Source organism: Oncorhynchus kisutch, linkage group LG9 (assembly GCF_002021735.2).
Source record: "Oncorhynchus kisutch isolate 150728-3 linkage group LG9, Okis_V2, whole genome shotgun sequence".
Taxonomy (NCBI): domain Eukaryota; kingdom Metazoa; phylum Chordata; class Actinopteri; order Salmoniformes; family Salmonidae; genus Oncorhynchus; species Oncorhynchus kisutch.
In genome coordinates, this window is record NC_034182.2 from 13843238 (window position 1) to 13864994 (window position 21757).

The 21757-nt window shown below is 46.4% G+C and overlaps 1 protein-coding gene across 13 annotated transcripts in view; it reads right to left on the reverse strand.

The window, feature by feature from the left end:
- LOC109896783 (forkhead box protein P2) overlaps positions 1 to 21757 on the reverse strand; it is a 112221-nt gene that overhangs the window by 19063 nt on the left and 71401 nt on the right. For 5 of the 13 annotated variants that reach the window (XM_031831938.1, XM_031831934.1, XM_031831933.1 and 2 more), the window contains 6 exons: positions 15161 to 15298; positions 14195 to 14254; positions 13630 to 13719; positions 11203 to 11386; positions 10067 to 10328; positions 7969 to 8073 (listed from right to left, as the gene is read on the reverse strand). In XM_031831938.1, coding sequence (XP_031687798.1) covers positions 7969 to 8073; positions 10067 to 10328; positions 11203 to 11386; positions 13630 to 13719; positions 14195 to 14254; positions 15161 to 15298 — 839 coding nt within the window. The remainder of the gene's footprint in view (positions 1 to 7968; positions 8074 to 10066; positions 10329 to 11202; positions 11387 to 13629; positions 13720 to 14194; positions 14255 to 15160; positions 15299 to 21757) is intronic. The other 8 variants (XM_031831939.1, XM_031831936.1, XM_031831935.1 and 5 more) reach the window with 3 other exon arrangements.

The following is a 21757-nucleotide window of genomic DNA, read 5'->3' on the forward strand; positions in this document are numbered from 1 at the left end:
GATTATTTATTATGATTATTTATTAAATTATGTATTATCATAAATTATTATTATTATTATGTTGTTGTTGTCAACATCATTCTGAAATGATATGTAATACTGGTGCATGTGGTTCTGATATAAAACAGTGAAAGCATCTCCAATATGACAATAGGCCCTCTGTAGTGTGGATGGGAGTCAGTGACTACCCAGAGCACTACTCTATGGAGGATAAAAGATGCTGGTCTGGCACAATGGGTTTGTATCCAATTCATTTACAGAAAACAATAAAGGCAATTTAACGTTGAGAACATTTAAAAAAATGCTCCCCTTCCAAAGTGGGCATTTATTCAGCATTTATTCAGCGGCAGACTGTATCTCCTTCATTAGATTTTTTTTTAAAGCAGACAGCCATAACAGTTGATGACGGTTCGTCTTGATTGGATTTTGTCTGCAGGACACAAAAGAACCTCGCCATTAAAATAGACCTTTATTCCCTGCACCACGCTACAAAGGCGAAAAAGGTTTTTTAAAGTGTTGTGATGTTCGGTAATGAGCCTCTATCTGAATTATCATTGGTGACAAACTCACAAAGAGGGCTTTGAGAAGACATGGTTATGAAATGCCAGAGCTGCCACATTCTTTCCTGTAATTATAGGTTAGCTTGCAGACCCTTCAATGATCATTTACAGCACTGCCTCCAGTGCATTAGTGGGAGCTTAAATCGCTCTCTCTGACACACACACGCACACCACACACACACACACACATACACACACACACACACATACATGCACACACACACGTTTCACCATATATTATATTTATAGTCTTTTCCTATTTACTGTTTAACAGCAAAATGCTAAACAATACAAACGTAGTCGCCAGCCTGCCTTAGTATGCCAATCAAAGCACCGAATGGGACATTTGTAATCACAATAGCCCAGTACCTTTCAATTACGGCCGGGCACATTTAAAACCATTCCAATTTCATTCCTTTTTTATGCTTTTGTAACCATTTCAGGTCTAATGCTCAGATATGTTCCATTATGAATCAGGAATGAGATAGCATTAAAAGGAGGGGGAGAGGCTGGACTGGTGGGTCTCTCCAGCCCGTGTCTAATTGCTGTTTCAGAATGCGCATGCAAAGGGGCATTTCATTAATCATTTAATCACGTCCCTCGCAGGAAGAGGGAACTAATGCTGCAAATACCCTTTTCATTTCAATGCTCATAATGCTATCTTATGCACTTGATGTATGGCGTGTGTCATAAATTACAGCTACTTCAAAAGCACCAAGTGGGCTGGCCCACTATCCCTGAAGATCCTTCATTACCAAATACAAAAAAATACAACAAATCTTTATTAAGTTTCCCTCTCATCGACAGACAAGCAGCCTGTGTTTTTTCTCTCTCTCCTGTTGGAGGGGAGAGGTTGTGAATTAGCTGCAGAAGGCCTCTCGATATTCCTCCGACCATTTTTTTTTTCTCAAATGATCCCTTTTTTGTCTTCCTCTTCTTCTCCTGCTGGCCAGTTAGCAAGGCGATTACAAACAGATTACGGCCTGCATATGAAATATTCAAATGGCAAGCTCTGCTATTATGCATTAATAAGAAAGAGGGAAATAGAGAAAGAGTATAAGAGAGAGAGAGAGAGAGAGAGAGTGAGAGAGAGAGAGAGACAGAGACAGAAAGAGAGAGAGAAAGAGAGAGATGGTGTGAGGGAGAGAGATTGACAGCGAGAGATGCAGAAAGAGTGAGAGAGAGAGTGAGAGACAACAAGCAATAAAAAGAGAAGGAGGGGGAGAGAGAGAGAGAGAGAGAGAGAGAGAGAGAGAGAGAGAGAGAGAGAGAAAGAGAGAGCGAGAGAGAGAGACAGGTTATCCGTCATCGTCACCAGAATATCCCCTAATGAGCCGGGCCCAGTCAGACTCAGAGCAGTACAAACAGAGAGGTGAGCGAGGGAAGAGAGGCCGGACGCCTTCACAAAGACAGCTCTGAACAAACATTTCTGGAGCCACCACATAATTTATGGGTCACTTTACAGGCATATTGATTTTTGTTTTGAGAGGGGAATAACCAATGTGATGGGTCCAATAGCACAGGAAGGCAGAAAGAAAGAGGGAGAGCTGGGGAGATTGACAGATGCAGGGATTCAGGGACAGAGAGGCCACACTAATACAGTATAGCAGTATAGCAGGTTTTTCTAGACAAAAACAAAGCAAAGGTTCCTAGTTTATGAGAAGTGGCTGTTATACACTTTGGGATAGTTATTCCTATGGAGTATCATATTATGTTGTCCATTTTGTATCCTCACTGACCACTAAGACAAATATACACACAATATACTGAAGTTATACACTGAGAGTTCTAAGAGCCTGCTAATATACCTTCAAGCACACAGTATGGTGTGCCTAATTGTCCATGTGTCCTATCACAGCTTCGTCGACCCAGACCCTTCATGCTAGCTAGGCCGGGGCCTCCATCCTCCCTGACTGTCTAGCATGGCGCAGAGTAACACAAACACACATTGCAGACCCACACCAGACCAGACAGCAGCATATGCATAACTAATGTAATGCCCTCAGTTTTAAAGGTCTTGTCACACCCAGCCAGACGTCTGGCAGAGTAGCGCTAAGGGGGCCTATCCGGGGGCTTCTTACTGCCTTGTGGGTTTAATTAAGCAACGGTTAGAGACACTCGCGGTCAGGTTATCGTCTCTCTCTCTCTCCCTCTCCCTCTCTCCGCTTGCCATGTCTCTCTCTGACGCTACTGCCTGCTGGGTAAGGGGGAAGAGGGGGACATGGCGTCGGAGGGGGAGAGGGGAAGAGTTAAGTGAGGAGGCAGATAAATTGTCTGTGTAGACGGCGAGGTGCATCGATTTAGGGAGACCCTGCTCTGAGGGGTTGGCGGTCGGGGCATGCTGGTGGTTTGGATGGTGGGTATGAATATATATGGGCTGACGGGTTGAAGGATGTTTAATTGGAGATGATAATCAAACGGTAACTAACTCTTCTCGGATGTGTGTGTGTGTGTGTGTGTGTGTGATCACAGAAGGGAGAGCAAATCAATACAGAACTAGGGAACAGAGCAGGAAGCATTATATAATAATACTAAACAGAATGGAGTATTAAAAGCTATGTGATGTGAATGAATCAAATATTTCTCCATTGATTGCACTGTAGAGTACTGTACCATGCCCGGAAATGTATACATATCACTGTAACACTAATCTAAAAGAACAAATCTGTGTGTGAAGTTAGTTATTCTCATTCCTGCCAAACCTTGAAAATGCACGCGCCTCAAAACTATTTAGAAGCACATACATTTACATGCATCAACATGCACGCACAGGCCCACACACACGCCCCCGACACCCCCTCGAACACTCCCACGCTAATATTACATTTGAACTACAGAGCTAACACAACGTGCCAGCCAACCTCTAGGCTAGCTCTCCAGGTGAACACACATAAAAGAGACACTGAAGAGCTATTAAATGCTGATCTTGACAAGTTTCCTACCCGCAACACAACAAAAGATGACTAAACGCGCCCGCTGCATGATATTGTGTTTCATACCTCCAGCAACCAACCATCAGGTTACCTAGGTTTCCCCCCTTCCTCGCGTTCTCGTCTTAAAGTGCCATTTGATTCTGACACCTATTTTATGTAAACCTTTTTAAAGTGTGTGTGTACCTGGCTGTTGCCGAGGAGATGAGTGGCATCTCCGAAAACATTAAAAGGCTCTCCCTGACACAGACGATAGCTCCTCCAAGGAAAGGCAGACAAGCAGCCATCTTTGTTCTGCCAGGATCACGCTGTCTTTTTGTTGCTGTCTGTTTCCATGTGCCGGTTACAGTACATGAACCTGACTCCTCGCAGGCTGGATGCAACGACGTGGAGTCTCACCCAGAATCTTTAAGGCTGTTTTGTAAAGACAGTTGTTTTAAGCAGGGTCCCTTCCATACTATACCAGTTGTCAGAGAATTGCCTGCAACGCCTCTTTCTAGTCTACTAGTGTAAAGTATATGCCTACTGTAAAGTATATCTGTGCAATCCTTTTTTCTACACTGTTCTTAAAGAATATATACAGTCACATGTTTTATAGCCTACTGTGTACCTATGCCCTAACCTAAATGAGAAACTAAGCTATAAAGATGTCCATACTGTAACGATCTTCGTCTTCATCGGATGAGATGTAGGAAGGATCGGACCAAAACGCAGCGTGGTAAGTGTCCATGATAATTTATTAACAAAGAACACGAAAATACTAAATAACAAAAACAGTCCTGAAAGGTGAAAACACAAAACAGGAAACAACTACCCACAAACACCAGGTGGGAAAAGGCGACCTAAGTATGGTTCTCAATTAGAGACAACGATAGACAGCTGCCTCTGATTGGGAACCATACCAGGCCAAACGCATAGAAAAGAAAACATAGAAAAACAACATAGAATGCCCACCCCCAACTCACGGCCCGACCAAACCAAAATAGAGACATAAAAAAGGAACTAAGGTCAGGGCGTGACACTACCCCCCCCCCCCCAAAGGTGCGTACTCCGGCCGCAAAACCTAAAGCCATAGGGGAGGGTCTGGGTGGGCATCTATCCGTGGTGGCGGCTCTGGCGCGGGACGTGGACCCTACTCCACCTTAGTCTTGGCCCACTTAGGTGGCGCCTCTGGAGCGGTGACCCTCGCCACCGACCCCGGACTGGGGACCCTTGCAGCGGGCCCCGAATAGGAGGGCGACTCTGGCAGCGTCGGACAGGCGGGAGACTCTGGTGGCGCCGGACAGGACGGGCGGCTCTGGCGGCTCCGGACTGACGGACGGCTCTGGCGGCTCTGGACTGCCGGGCAGCTCTGGCGGCTCCGGACAGGAGGGAGACTCTGGAAGGAGAAGACGCAGAGACTGCCACAGGGCCCTCCTGGGGAGACGTACAGGAGGCCTGGTGGTTAGAAGAGGCACCGGATAAACCGGGCTGTGGGGGAGCACTGGAGCTCTGCGCAGCCTTGGCACCACTCCTCCAGGCTGAATGCCCACTTTAGCCCGGCCCCTCCAGAGTGCAGGCACAGGTCGAACCGGACTGTGGGGGAGCACTGGAGATCTGGTGCTTACCACCCGCATCTCTCCATTAGGCTCAATGCCCACATTCGCCCGGCACGAGGGCAGGCATAGGACGAACAGCATCCTCCCAGCACCCCGGAGACATGGTACGCAGAGCCGGCGCAGGATACCATGGGCCGAAACGGCGCACCGGGGACCAAACACGCTGGGCTGGCACAATCCACCCTGGCTGGATGCCTACTCTCGCATGGCACTTGCGGGGGGTTGGCCTATAGCGCTCCGGGCTATGAGCGCGCACTGGAGACACCGTGCGCTTCACCGCATAACACGGTGCCTGACCAGTACTACGCTGCTTCCGGGTAAGCACAGGGAGTTGACTCAGGTCTATCACCTGACTCCGCCAATCTCCTCGTGTGGGACTGCCTCTCGTGCCTGCTGCGCTGCCTTACCTCATATCGTCGCCTCTCCGCTTTTGCCGCCTCCAGTTCAGCTTTCCCCAGCCTGAATCCAGGGTCCCTTACCGTCCAATATCTCCTCCCAAGTCCAGGAGTCCCGAACCCTCTGCTCCTCCTTACCACACTGCTTGGTCCGTTGGTGGTGGGTAGTTCTGAAACGATCTTCGTCTTCATCGGATGAGGAGTAGGAAGGATCGGACCAAAACGCAGCGTAGTAAGTGTCCATGATCATTTATTAACACAGAACACGAAAATACAAAATAACAAAGTGAATGTAAGAAATGAAAATCGAAACAGTCCCGAAAGGTGAAAACACAAAACAGGAAACAACTACCCACAAACACCAGGTGGGAAAAGGCGACCTAAGTATGGTTCTCAATCAGAGACAACGCTGCCTCTGGCCAAACGCATAGAAAAATAAACATTGAAAAACAACCCGCGCCCCGACCAAACCAAAATAGAGACATAAAAATGGAACTAAGGTCAGAGCGTGACACATACAGTAAACATACTTAGCCGTGTTTACATGGAAGGCAATGTACAGTAGCGGGTTGAGTGCATGACTATAGACCACTAATCTGCTATAGCCATGCAGTCTCACACACAGCCAACATCTTTCTCAAGCTGCAAGGTAAACTTCTCCTCTGCTCCAGGGCCTCCACCAGAATATACTTAAGCAATAAGGGAGGTGTGGTATATGGCCAGTACAAAAGCACGACACAACGCGGAGTGCCTGGACACAGCCCTTGTACCACAGCCGTGGTATATTGGCCATATATCACAAACCCCCGAGGTGCCTTACTGCGATCATAAACTGCTTACCAACATAATTGCAGCACTAATAATAAATGTTTTGTCATACCCATGGTATACGGTCTGATGTACCACGGCTGTCAGCCAATCAGCATTGAGGGCTCAATCCACCCAGTTTATAATGCAACCTTATAATATTGACTATACTGCCTTTCCCCGAGCAAATCTCTGCTCGCGACATCCACCATCATATCCATATATGATCCACCATCATATCCATATATCCATATAAATACACCTGTAAATAATGAATTCAAAGGTGCGTCTATTGTTGGCCTGTCCGTTGAACAGAGGCGTTGATATAATGCACATGAAATGTCTTGTATGTCTCACTTGTGGGGTCTGTAGAGGTTTTGTATATTAAGCCAGTCTGGCTTTCAGTCATTTCTCTTTGCACAGACACACATTAGCCCTAATGCACATGCTGGTGCTACAGACGGCTGTATAATTAACCAAACTACTGCCTTTGGTTTTGCTTGACCTAAATCCTACAACTCTGGTTTGGCCCTAGTGGGCTTCCATGTCATCACAGAACCACTGTTGTGGAGTTACAGCACTGTAATGTAAAGGAAGAATCCGCCTCCCCAAAATAGAACAATATCCCAATTTCAAAAGAGTTTGTGTGGGATTTACATGAACATTTACACCCGTGAAAACGCTCCACGCGATCATTATTTCTCAGTTAATTACAAATCTAATTAGAATATTCCAATGAACGCTTCGGCCCCTTTTTCTCTCTTTTCGAATGAAGAGAGAGAGAGAAAGAGCCTCGCTCCTCCAGAGTGGCAACGTGATAACCTGTAATCTATGGCACTAGCGAACACCTTCCCCTTTTGATGTCCCCCACTAACATCCCAGACAACAAAGCAGACCAATTACAAATGAGCTAATTAACTAAATTGTTGATGGAGCATGAAGAGTTCATTCAGTCCGTCCGCAGGCGCCATGACAACACTGAATGCAGCCATTGTGGGGCCCCCTGCGCGTCCTTACAAGTTGCCATTCGTTTTTGAGGCCATCAGGCACACCAGTCTATCAGGCTGAACACCAGCCTATCAGGCAACTCTGTGCGCTGAAGAGGAGATTTGGGTGTAAATCGGAGATCAATTACATCTAGAGTTAATGTAGCCAGCCGCCTGACAGTCTATACAATCTACACGTTCAAATATCCCCACTGAGATGCAAGCGTGTTTATCTCTTTGTTGGGCCCCCCTCGATTAAGCTCGCAAAGAGCCGCTCTGGTACTGTGGAAAATAACCCAGAATAGGCCTCTGCAGTTTCATTACTCAGAAACAAAATATGTACAGCAGCTAAGCTCATCTTAGTTGATGAATGGCAACTTTTATACCATGGAACATAAGACGACGTTTCTGCTGTGGGAAAGAGGCACGAGAGGCGCTTGGCTGGGCGACATGAAGCTTCATCGGATATCATGGGGGCCGTTGTCTTGGCCCGTGGTTGTTAAACGCAACTGTCATCGAGCTTGTCGTTTTTTTTTGTTTTAGTATTAACACAGGAGACTGTAACGTAATGCACAGTCATGAAGTAAATTCACGGTGTAAGCTAAGATATGATGATATATGAGGTCGGTGAGTACAGGAAAGGGGAGGTGAGTAAGACACATCGTAGAGTACATTCTCAGAATAAGACCTACTTCAAAAACTGTCCGAAGTCCTCACAGACGCTCTCGCAGCCGGGCCACTTGCACACCCCGTGACCATAGAGGGAGTGGGAGGCTCCGGTTTCCTCATGTAATGAGCTGAGGAGAGAAGGGCGAGAGAGAGAGAGAGAGAGAGGGAGAGAGACAGCGGGAGAAAAGGAGAGAGAAGGAGGGAGCGATGGATAGAAAGAGTGAGATGAGGGAGAGAAGAGAGGAGAGGGAAAGAGAACGGGGAGAAAGAGAGAGGGGGGATAGATAGAGAGAGAGAGAGAGAGAGAGAGAGACAAAGGCAGAGAGGGAGAAAGAGACAGAGAGAGAAAAAAAATGAAGGATCGGAGGTAGAGAGAAGGAGAGAGAGAAGGGTAGACTGGCGTCAGATTCATCAAAAAAGCCATAATGGCTTGAGGCTGCTGGTGGCTGTCAGGTTACAATCAGTGACAAGCAGGTCAAAGCAGGTCAATTCAGCCCTGTTCTATTGAATAGTTCACCTGCCAAGGATGCTAGGAGGAGGAGGAGGGAAGGAGCCTAATTAAGCCAAGGATGGAAGTTACTGTCTGCATCTGAAATAGCACCCTACTCCCTATATAGTGCACTACTTTTGGCCAGAGCCCATGAGGCTCTTGCTACTCTGGCTAAATGTAGTGCACTATAAAGGGACTAACGTGTTCCTAATAACAGAAGGGAGAAAAGATGAGGGCGGGTGGCCTAGCAATATGGTTAACATCTGATTATTGATCCAGTGTTATTGCAAACCCCTAAGCAACGCGTGAAAAACCATCCAGCTAACCCATTCATAGAGGGACCAATTTCCTTTTCTTTTTTCCCCCGACCCCTATTTCTTCATCTTGTAAAGCGATCAACGGAGGGCTTTCAAGTAAACATGAAAAATCCAGACGGCCATATAATTTTCATCACGAGATTAATAATATTCTCCGTAATTTATGTTATTTTGAGGACAAGAGGGGGTTCTGCTTGGATAATGGCACCCAAATAAGTTATGACCCCGAGTAGACAGCACATCCTATTAAAAGTGACGGTTTAACCTTTCGGCTCCACTTGTTTCTGTATTTGGCGGGTTGGAGGGTGTGTGTGTGTTTGTGTGTCGGTGTGTGTGAGGGGGATTTTGTGTGTGTGTGTGTGTGTGTGTGAGAGCTCACACACGGTTTCTACAGGCAGGCTTTCCCTCCATCGATCCACTGTGTGTTAGTAAGCATCTCTCCTTGACAATACTCCGTGTTCGATCATTACGAGACGCCACACCCCCCCGGGGGACACTAACAGATAAAAAAGGGTTTTCTCTTTCCCCTCCCTCCTCCTCCTGTTTTTGTTTCTCCTCTAGGGGAACATCTGCCTTCTAAAGATATCTTTTTCAACCCCCTTTTAGTGGCGGTAGCAGATAGCATCTACTTTAAACCAATTACGCAACACATCCAGCTCCACCGAAGTCTCTCCACACCGCTACACTGCGCCACATTCTTAATATATCGCAGGAAAGAGCCTTGAATAATGCATAGAACCAGATAGACATATGTGAACAGTGTTTTCTTACAGTCGGAACCACATACAAAGGCATCACAAGGACAAACATTCTAAAATACCACCTTGGCGTCACGTATTTTGTTTACATGACAAGCGGAGCAGCAAGGTAATTTCAAAAGATAGAGCCACTAAATACTTAATGTACGAGGTGGTTGCCTTCGCTTTCTGCTCGCACAGCTGTGTATTGCTGCCGGTGTCTTCGTCTCCTTGCTTTTGATATGGTGTAAGTAACTGTGTTCAATAGCATCCTACGCTGTCCCTAGGGAGGCCGAGGCTGGGTTTTGAATATTACCAAGACACTAATAAACTATTGAACAAACAAACAAAACATCACGTTCAACCCGGCAGGAACAAATACGTTTTTTTTTTTTCATTTTCTAAACGGGGGGGGGCAAAGACTTTGATCAGGAGTTTCTATAGACAGATATAAAATGTATTTGTACATTATTAAAAGCCAACAACAAACAACTACCAGCCGACAACAAGCTTTTTGTGCGTCCTAACTTTTGTGTCTACAATGTGTTGTGTAGTGGGTGGCGGACGAGTAGCTCACTTTCCGTACCTCTCCCGTTCCCGTTCCCTCTCTCGCTCCCTCTCCCTTCTGGAATTGAGTGCGGGAGACTGGCCGTTGGCGATGGAGTGGTGGGAGATGGGAGGTGACGCTTTGGAAGGGGTAGAGGAGGTAGTCGAGGAAGAGTTGGTAGTGGTCAGGTCCAGGCCGCCGCCGCCGTGTTTGATGCCGTTGTCCTCCATGTTGTGGCCACCGCCGGTCACGTCCTTCCACAACTGCTGGAGCTCTGCTGGGCTCAGTCCAGCTGGCAGAGGGGAGAAGGAGGACCAACACAGTTACAATCCATTTACACAATCACTACTAGGCCCGGAGATGATGTATTGTAGACTACGTAAACACAGAGTCATCGCAAACCAACACAAATAACTTCCTCCTGTTTACTGCCTACATACATCTCTAACTTACTTGTTGATACACCTCTCAGGCTTAGTCTTTTAACCAAATGGCACACGGCTACACTGAGAGATTAACTGGGATGATCTCTTGTCAGCGGTTCTGCTTAATAAGAATGCAGTGTTACAATGAAATCTACAGGGGATCCACGGGCATCGATCCACACTGGCTGCCTCTGGATTACATTCATAGAGGAAGCAGAATTCAGTTAGCACAAATGCTATTATCTAGCTAGATAAACAGAGCATTGTTCTTTTGTTTCAGCCCCACACTGGTAATTAACCCCCCTTCGTTTTGTTTCTTGTTGTTGTTGTTGTTGTTGTTTTTATCCCCTGCCATTTTGGTAAACGTGTTTACTTCTTGGCGAGGCGAGAGAAAATGGAAGCCGCTCCTCTTGTCTCTTTTCTTCGCTGCCTACTGTGAGACAGGCAGTAAACAACAACAACAACAACAACAACAACCCAGAGAGGGAGGGGTGAGCAGGGAGCGAGGGAATAGAGGGAGAGAAAAAAAAACACTCGCAGACAACGGGAAGAGACAGAGAGACAGGCAGAGCTGAGGGAGAGCGAAAGAGGTAGAAACAAAAAGGGAAGAGAGCGAGAGAGATAGATAGAGTGGTGTGGCCGCCGGCAGTCACGTGCGCTATAGCCCCCCAGCCCCAGAAGCCCCAGGCTCTCTCCTTTCCTCCTCCTCTCCCCCTTCACTCCCTTCAGCCACCCCTTTACCTGGTGGCATGGTCTGCCCGGGGAGGGCTGCCTGTCCTGGGGCCGGGGGCAGGGAGAGCAGGCCTTGGCGCTGCATGTTGAGCAGGTGCTGCTGCTGCTGGAGCTGTTGCATCTGGAGGAGTTGCTGCTGGAAGACGAGCTGCTGGGCGGCGAGCTGCTGCTGATGCTGCTGCTGCTGCTGTTGCTATAGTGAATAGGAGCAGGAGGAGGAGGAGTGGAGGAGGAAAGGAGCACAAATTACACAAATTAACAAGAAAGTGGGCGCCCAACACCGACAACGAGGATACTTGCATTGCCGATGCTGCCGGTGCTCCTTCCATGATCTTAACTACTGCCTGTCTCTCTTCCTCTCTCCTTTCTCTCTTTTTCCTCGCCTCCTTTTTATGCCTAGTTCCTGTTCTATTCTGTCTCCTCCTCTTGCTGAACGAGGCATAGCTAGGCACACTGGGCTGATAGACTGCACTCTCCCCTCCAAACTGCGATGAGATGAGTTTTCTGTATGATATTAAGCCCTGGGCAATCCCCCCCCCCACAGCTGACAGTTAATTGTCTTGCATTTTCTGATGGTCTATTACAGCTTATGGGGCCGAGATTTACAGATTTTCGCTGGGAGATTTACAGCAACTGAGCACACCAGCATTACCCCCCCCAACCATGTTTACCACTGGGCCAGCCAGACAGCCCGAGCTAAACAATAACATCAACAACAACAACAAGAAACAACTGCCAAAGCAACCACAGAAAAACAGGGGGGGGAAAACGCCCAGACTTTTGTGGCTTAATCATGACAGTACTATCCCACAGCAGACACAAATACAACAGTAAATCAGAACTAGAAGCTGATGTTATTGCAGATGTCGATCAAGACAGGTAACTGTGTATCACCATGGTATAATCCGTTTCTATAACAGCAAACATGCCAAGAACTGAGCATGACTTCATTACCAGTTTAATGGCACCTCTTTTCCACAGCTAAACATGTTTAGTCCTCAGTGGGCTGTTGATGAGATCTCTGGTGGTCTATTAGGAAACATGGGAGGTACTGGAGCTATCATACAACTGGCTCTGTTAGCTCCACATCGCTCTCTCCCTCCTCTCTTATTCTCTTTCTCCCTCTTTCTGTCTCTCTCTCTCTCACTCTCTCTCTCTGTCCACCTCTATTTTTCCTCCACTATCTTTCTGCTATCATATTCCATTGCAATTTGTTTTAATTTGCTCAAGGAAAGGCTTGTTATCATAGGAGAGTCTAGGATGAATGTTTTACTTTTCTTGACAAGAATCACAAGACCAAGGTGGCCATCGAGTTGTGGAGAGACACTCCTGAGGATGTATGTGGAGGACGTCACACTTCACAGAGAGACATGCTGCAGTGGAAGACCCTTTCCTTTCTAGCCTGGGGGGTGGGATGGGGGGGGGGGGGGGGGCAGGTAAAACTTGTGATGCGCTCACTGGAAAACAGACTGCATAATGGAGCAAGTCATGTGGATTGGACCCGCCGTCTCTGGAGAAATAAGGGAGCGATTTCTATTCCATATTTGATGGCGACGGAGGGCTGAAAATTCTATTCACAAATCCAAACAGAAACAAAGCCTCCGGGAGGTCAGCAGCAGCTTCCTGTACGGTCCACATATTGGGCCGCTTGAAGGGACAGAGAGAGAGCGAGATGGAGGGAGGGAGAGAGGGAGGAGGGGATAGAGTGAGAGGGAGATAGAGAGAGCGAGATGGAGGGAGGGAGGAGGGGATAGAGTGAGAGGGAGAGAGATGTGTCTGGGAAAGGGTGCCTGCGATACCGTTTCCTGCGATACCGTTTCCTGATCAATTTAACTGCTTCCCCAAGTGTTGTTTAGATTTGGCCCCGCGCGGCATGCTACGATGTTCGGCTCCTGTGACAGACTGCGAGCCTCGCCCGGTAGACTGGCGGGCTGTCAGTGTGATTTATGAGCGCGTCACACTCTAACTTTTCTGCTCCTCGCACTCGGCCCAAACCCACAGAAGCAGTTCATTAATCAGCAGACCCTGTGACTCGGTCCTCTCTCTCGGCTCAAACCGGGCTTTTGAGCTATTTAACGTCACGTCCCTCCATTTACATGTTTTAGAAGGAGGGAGAGAACCCCCCCCCCCTCGTCATTTCTCCCCAAGTCTCCCCCAGCGGCAGGTAACAAGTGTCAGTGCTTTGTCCATCAAAGGCACACACTGTAACACTGGGTGAACCATTAGCTAACATTAGAGAACACTGGCTTTGGATTAGCTAGCTTGGTCTGTGGAATCCCAGGAACACGGGAAGGTTTCCCCCAAACCACGGCTGCTAACCAGAAGACCGAACTGAGTGAGACAGCCAGAACAGACATCATCTAGACTTCTTCCCGGTACGCACATTCCCTCCCACTTCCACTGTCAGGCCATTACGGGTCTGAAACAGATACCCACCTCTTTTGCTTGCTTTCCAGGATGCTGCTGTTGTAAAAGCTGCAGGTGTAGCTGCTCCTGTTGTTTCTTATAAAACTCCTGCAGATGTTGCTGGGAGGGGAAGAAAGAGAGATAGATGATTAAAAAAAGATTCCAGGTAACCTAGGAGAATGTCCATATTATCTTCTGGCTATGTAAATAGACATTGGCAAATGCTTTTTTTTTTTGCTGTTGGTTTCATAGGTACGGTGTGTGTCGTTTTGGGCAGTGGAAAGCCTCGATTTACTGAGACAGATATATTGATCATATGGTATAATACTGTAGCAATGTGTTTGTAAAGCTAACGAGGAATCTGTTTCCATACTAGAGCAGCAAAAAGAGCACTCGCCAAGGTTCTGACACGTTGTAATTCATTTGGTTTGTCGTTGTTTTTTTGTGTGTTTTTTTGTTGTTGCTGCTGTTGTTGAAAATGAGGTGCCATGACAACACCGACACATGTTGGTTACGTACAACACATATTTGAAGTGCCATACATAATCTGATTCATTTTCTAGCAGGGGGGGGGGGGGGGGGGGGGGACACATACTGTAGTCTCGCTCTCCCGCCATGTCTTCTCCATATGGACTTTAAATGGCCTCGCACAGTACTGGAGGGGGCACAATTTAATCATATTAACTAGAATACAGTTTTTGGTCTAATGTCTTGACAGGCACTGAAATGCTTTAAAGTGAATGCAGCACACTCAAAGGAACCGATTCATCACTCTAAACGAAAGGCACACATCACACATAACATCCACTCTCTGCTGTCTATGCGACTCTCAGTGACTCCTGAAGATAGAGGAGGTACAGTAGGGTAAAAAAAAGTCTTATAAAGAATATAAAATTGAAACTTAATTCATTCATAAATTCCTCTAAAGAGGGTAGTTAATGAAACAGTAATTCCCTACTTAAAGTTTTCCTCACTGTAGTCTATCTAGGAAGTAATGATGAAATTACAAGTCAGCTCCTTCCACATATAACCCAGCCTGTCTCACTTCCTGTACTGGCTCCACCCCTCTTTCATTGACTTCCTCATAACTACAGTAACTATGTCTCTATCCTGACACCTTTTACCTTTCCCGAGGGCTCCCAGGAAATAGACCCTCGGAGGGATACAGGTAATTGGTTGTGACGTGGTCAAGTGCGTCACTTCTAGTCTCTCTTTTATAACTGTGTCAAGGGCGCAGCGGGCGTAGATGTACTGTACATTAAGTGTTTTGTGAATACAGTGCTACACAGGCAGTGTGTGTGTGTGTGTGTGTGTGTGTGTGTGTGTGTGTGTGTGTGTGTGTGTGTGTGTGTGTGTGTGTGTGTGTGTGTGTGCGGTTCAATGGGTGCAGGCATTATGTGACCATATGCATGTAACTGTGCACGTATGACTATGTAACTATGTGTGTGTGTATGTCTAGGTGAATGTCTCTCTGTGTGTATGTGATTGTGTTGGTGGGTGTGTTACTGTGCGTGTCTCTCTGTGTGTATCTACTAGGTGTGTGTGTGTATATGTTAGGTACCTGCTGCAGCATCACAGCCTGCTGCTGTTGGAGCAGGGCCTGGAGCTGCTGAGGGGATAGGACCTGCTGCTGGAGGATCTGCTGCATCTGCTGGGGGGTGATCACCTGGGGACTCATCATGGCCACCGACACCGGCACCTGGAGGGTGGGTGAGAGAGAGAGAGAGAGAGAGAGAGAGAGAGAGAGAGAGAGAGAGAGAGAGAGAGAGAGAGAGAGAATTCATCAGGTCTGGCCTCAGAGCCCACTGGGAGCATGGTAATTGGGGACCAAAAGGTAGAGAAAGCATGTCTCCCGTCACCCTTGTGCTGTGGCACTCTGTGCTGAAGGATGGATGGGTGCTGTGCCTTTGTGTTTCCTTGCCTTATTTTTGACAGTCCGCCCGCTGGGAGAAGAGAGGGATTTAAATAGACGTATACCCTAATTAGCTGAACCCTTGAACCGCCTTAGGCATGCCTATCAGTGGCGGCCATTGTGAAACAGCAGGAAAATGCACAACTCCAAAGTTGATTAAAATAACACAGTTGAAGTGGACACTTGGTATGCACAATCAGCATGCAAGCACCCAGACAGACCCTGGGGTTGGAGATCACTCAGAAAGAGCCTTGGAGAGACAGAGAGGGAGATGATTCTTAGAGAAGCTTTCTCCGAGAGGAAAAGAGCGATTGGTGCTAGTAGACAATTCTGTTTATAGAGTGGAATTACCAGCTGCCTTTCTGCGGAGCACAGAACTTCTGCTACTTCTTCATTCTCAGGAAAAGCAGCCAGAGGTTCAATTCTTTCTCCTGACTGACGTGTCCTTTTGAAAAACGTATGACATTTTTTTCAGGTGATAAGAATCATTCAACTACTAGCTGCTGTCAAGACTGCTGGAGAGAACTTCCCCAAAACAAAACAAAGACAGATTGTTCTCAGCCAAAGTCTTGTAAGACAGTAGAGAGTGACTTTCTAACACCACAGATCAATAACAAAGCAAGAAAGATCCAACTTTTCATTGCTTCTCACTTTGACTGCCTGCATGAGCACATAGCAACAGGGGAATGTAGCTCTAATGTTTATATCACTTTTTTTTCAATTCTTCATGCCTGGTATTTAATTTATTAGTATTTTTTTACAATGACTGGAATGAAAACAAAGCTGGAACGAGTTTGTTTACTCTTCCACGCCGCAGTGAAGTTTGGAACAAAAACTCAAAGAGGCCGAACGGAGGAATTTGAAACTCTCCCCAGAGTCTTTCACTTTCACCTGTTGGGGCCACGGTTTAATCTGAAAGTGTTATTTGACTGTAAGGGTTTTGAGCATTTTAATATTCTATTACACAGGCTATGATATGACACATCCAACCATTGCAGATGCAGAATAGTCTACCAAACAGTATCTTATGCTAAGATAAGACTGATTAAACCTCTTGCGGGCATCTTTAAAGAACGGGACTATACTGAATCTTTTAGGAAGTAGTCGTGGCCATTCCATAGCCCTCGCTAATTGCGACATCGTTTAGCACATAGTCGCTATGAAAGTATACTACAACGGCATGACAAAAAGGGCCAATAAGACCCTCCTGTCCCCCTAACGTGAAACGCTGCTGTCTAATCAAGCTGCTTGATTACTTTCCATACATCTCTCCTTGTAACCCCCCCCCCCCCCCCCCCCCATCTCTCAGGCCTTGACACGTCCTTGTTTTGCTCTTCCCTCCTCTCCTCGGCCCAGGTTCCCCTCTTTGATTAGCTGAGACATTTGCATGGTCACTACACATTTTTCATTTTAGAAGTCATTATGCATTAGCGCTCCTGATCGCCCAGCTTGACTAATCCTGATGAACTGAAAATCACAGCTGAAGGTCAAACTCCATCCCCAGCCCCATCCTCCTCCTCCTCCCCGCACCGCCACATTCGTATTCAAACAAATCCTAGACTGGACACCATTGTTCATTAGGGTCTTAGAGAGAGTGTGTGTGTGTGTGTGTGCGCGCGTGCGTGCGTGCGTGTGTGTGTGTGTGTGTGAAGGCTGTTGTGGTATAGGAGTAGCCTCACTCTCTTCCGCACTTCGTTAAGCAGACACAAAAGAAAGGGGCCGAACAAAGCAACACAATTCACAAATGAAACATCTGCACGTAACTAAACGCGCTGTGCTTCCACCTTCAGTGTTATTAAACCTTAAGATACATCGGAGACTTGCAATTACCCTGGTGGCCACCCCGTTGAATAGTGGTGGACAGGATGACAATGCTTTCATTAAAACCCATTAATTGGCTGCTTGAATGAGGATCCTGCGGTTAATGGGGTTGACGAAAGGGGAACCTGGTGTGAGTCTGTTTAAAAAAAAAATGTAAACATGTAAATAGTGAAAAGACATAACCATACAATATCATATAATGAATCACTACACCACTAAACACCATGTGTTCTGTAAGGGGTGCGTATACATGCATTACTAGCCCAGTTGTACAGGATGGGGATAATACTGTATCTGAACAACAAGCCAGGGAAAAAGCCTACACATCCTGACAAGGAAAACGAGGGGATTCAAAACCGAAAATTGAAAAACAGGCAACAAATGAAGTCACGGAAGTGGCTTTCCCGCTTTCATTAGCTTTTTAGCTAGCGAGTGATGGATGATAATCATCTTCATTTCATCGCTCTTCCCCAAACAAAAAGAGAGGCAGGCGAGGCGGAGGAGAGGAAGGCCCCGGCCCTCGGTTCATTGTTGAAGCCCCAGCACAATGCTAATTCCAGGCATTTAACTGCACGCTTTTCTGCTTGACGTATCAGAGCCTCCAAGATGAAAGACGATAAGTAATTGCTCTCCTGGTTCTTATTCTTCACTGACAACCCATAAATTTAATTTTACACACGTTCATTTACATTTTCGAGTATATGACATGATAATTGCCGGAATATAACACCTCCATTCCGCAGGATACCGCAGCCCGGGCCGGTTGATTGACAAGAGCAGTGAATTGAAAGGAACAGAGGCTGAATTGCTTCTCCTCGAAATGATTTTGCCACGAAGGGACAAAATTAATGAGCATTTACAGGGACCGTCGCCGTCATAAACACGGGCAGACAATGAACGGTCCTCTCACACACAGGATCAGACAACCACCATGATATCCAACAACGCTAGGCTAGCTAGCTACAGTAGCTCCTCTGTCTGCCAAAGGAACTACATTACCAATCTATTCTTAAATGATTTGAAAATGGGCTACATTTGTGGTTGGTAACTGGGGAGGGCGGAAATAACAGAAATGGATGTTTGGATGCTAATTTTCAACCGCAGTCCCATGGCAGGTTATTGAAAACAATTACAATAACAATACAGACAAACAATGAGCAACACGTAGCATGCAGACAGAGCAACATATAACAAGCAACACGTAGCATCCAGACAGAGAACATAGAGCAAGCAACACGTAGCATGCAGACAGAGAAACATAGAACTAGCAACATGTAGCATGCAGACAGAGAAACATAGAACTAGCAACACGTAGCACGCAGACAGAAAAACATAGAACAAGCAACACGTAGCACGCAGACAGAGAAACATAGAACAAGCAACACATAGCACGCAGACAGAGAAACATAGAACAAGCAACACGTAGCACGCAGACAGAGAAACATAGAACAAGCAACACGTAGCACGCAGACAGAGAAACATAGAACAAGCAACACGTAGCACGCAGACAGAGAAACATAGAACAAGCAACACGTAGCACGCAGACAGAGAAACATAGAACAAGCAACACGTAGCACGCAGACAGAGAAACATAGAACAAGCAACACGTAGCACGCAGACAGAGAAACATAGAACAAGCAACACGTAGCACGCAGACAGAGAAACATAGAACAAGCAACACGTAGCACGCAGACAGAGCAATAGCGCAAAAAGCAACAAAACAAAATACATAAAAGCAACAGTGTTTCCGCACCTCACGAGCTACAGAAAACATGGAAAGCGGCAATACACACCTAGGGATTTTGTTCACGAGTCTGATTGGCCTTTGTGATGATGGCTATTGGGCTTTCCATCAAGCACTTTGAGAGCCAGTTTGTAGATAGACTGAATGGGTTTTAATGTTGTACAGCAAGCTTGGGCCCAACTAGTCAAGCAGTATGTTAAGTGGGAGAGTATCATAGATTTGAAGTACAGTTTTGCTACCTCTGTGTATGTGCAAATTGTTCCCAAATGGGCGTGTTCCAAAATGATCCTACTCCAAATCCTCAAAAAGTAACACATCATGTCATTGGTATGTGGGTTAACAAAAACTCTCCAAGGTGGCATAGCAGTTCAGACGTCTTTTGTCCTCGTCTTGTCGTGTCCTGTATATATCCATGTGTAACTCTGTGTCGTTTTATCTGTCGAACTGCTTTGCTTTATCTTGGCCAGGTCGCAATTGTAAATGAGAACTTGTTCTCAACTTGCCTACCTGGTTAAATAAAGGTAAAATAAAATAAAATAAATAAATAAAAACATGATTCTAAACAAAACAATACACAGCATGGCAATCAAAGCAGTCTCGGGCGCTCTCTGTTTGCTCCCTATTTGGTTATTTCCTTTCCTTTAAGAAAGCTGAGGAAGGCACACAGGAAAGACGATGACTATCAACTTGAACTTTGGAGGACATGTGGTTTGCTGCTTAGGTCCAAAGTCTGAGTGCAGAACAAAGGACCTTTAAATTGGATCCTGATGAGAAAACATTGGCTGCCCCTCACAAGAACAAGCACATCATTAAGGTGCTCTCTCTCGCTCGTCACACTCCGTGCCAGAGAACGAAACAAACCTCTTCACGGCTGCAAAAGGTCAACTTCTTCTCCGGAGAGGAGTGATCAGGTACCTCTAGACTCCGCCAAGGCAGCAGTTGCGGTTTATTTCCGGTGAGAGGCCTCGTATTTTGTTTGATTTGACTGAGAATTGTGCGATTAAAAACGCACCGCCGCTCGGTGGCTCTCTGCATCGAACCGGACCAATGGGCAGATGAATGCACCTTCGGCGATTATACGCAATTGGGCTTATCTTTAGGACAATGGATTTATGACCAAATCAAATTACACTAAAGGCCGGAGTAGGAGATATCCCACAGTGTCAGAGTTAAAACTTAAACAATTAAGGGGTGAAAAAAAGACGTGAATTTCTCTCAATTTCGGTAGAATTCACTTAGCGGTAATAAGTGGGGGAAGTTCCCGATTAGATGTGGGACTGAGGCATAAACAGGGCCGGAGATGGGAGAGTGAATGGAGTGAATAACGTTAGGGTCTCTTCAGCACGAGCTAAACGGTCTCAGTGCTGCCACAGATACTGTTAAGATAAATAAAATGAGAAATGGAGGGGCGTAAGGTGGTAATTACTTGAGCTGCTTGGCAGAGACAAGCTTCAGTGTTAATTAAGGTGTTAGACCCATTTCAGCCCAGAGAAGAGAGAGAGATAGAGAGAGGATCGAGAGAGAGAGAGAGAGAGAGGATGAAATTCCTCCAGTGTCCCCCACTAATTCATCTCAATCCCGGGCTCCCCAGGGGCCATGGGCCCCAAACTACAGACTCCCTCTGAGCTGCTGAACTTCTGACCCCTCCAGTCCCTTTCAGCTGACACTGCTCATTTACTAACCAATTACTGCCAATGGTGGCAAGGCTCTTATTGATAGGGGGCTACCTCACAGCCAGACCACCAAGGCTTCCTCCCAGGCCTCCTTCCCTACCTGCAAGTGTTGCTAACTTTTCAGAACTTCTCAGAGAAGTGGGCATAGTGTTACACATAATGTAATGGCTCTTGCTCTTTTTCACACACACACACACACACACACACACACACACACACACACACACACACACACACACACACACACACACACACACACACACACACACACACACACACACACACACACACACACACACTTCGGATTAGGAGATCACTACTCCAGATTGTCAGGACTAGAGCTAAGTAAATTAGAAAATGTTTTCCCAAATCAGCACAGTATGGGACATGCAATCTATCAAAACATAAAGACACCAATGGCATGAAGTCATCTAATAAAACAGTTGGGGGGGGGGGGGGGTATGGTAGGCTCAGGGGTCCTTCAAAACATATCTATCTCTGTGTAGATAACCCTGATTCCCTTTTCATTGATAAAGCGGAGGACATGTACTGTGCAACTGTAATATGTCATTACAACAGTGTCTATAATAGTGTTTATAGCCTCCAGTGGCTAGTGGAGAGGAGCAGACACTGTATTATCACACTAGCACACTGTACTGTCTTTCCCAGTTGGTATTTCCGGACGGGTCTCCTACCAGTTGTCTTGGTGTGTGCCGTAGTAGCTGGTACTCTTGGAGGGAACAGCAAGTCTGCCTTGTGATGTCCCAGGTACTACAGAGACCACTGGATCAGCCGCTTCATCAAATGACACGCTCTAAATTACAAGTGCTTCAAGCAGCTCAGTCAATTATAGTTCATCACTTGGAAAGGCTTCCCACCACCAGGGCTGCTACTCGTATCAGATCTGCCAGGTAGTATCCAATTAACACCCGGGCCAGAATAATCAGATTGCATGTGTAAGGGTCTGGTATAACTCGCTTATTGCTTCCATGCATCTTCTGTCAGAAG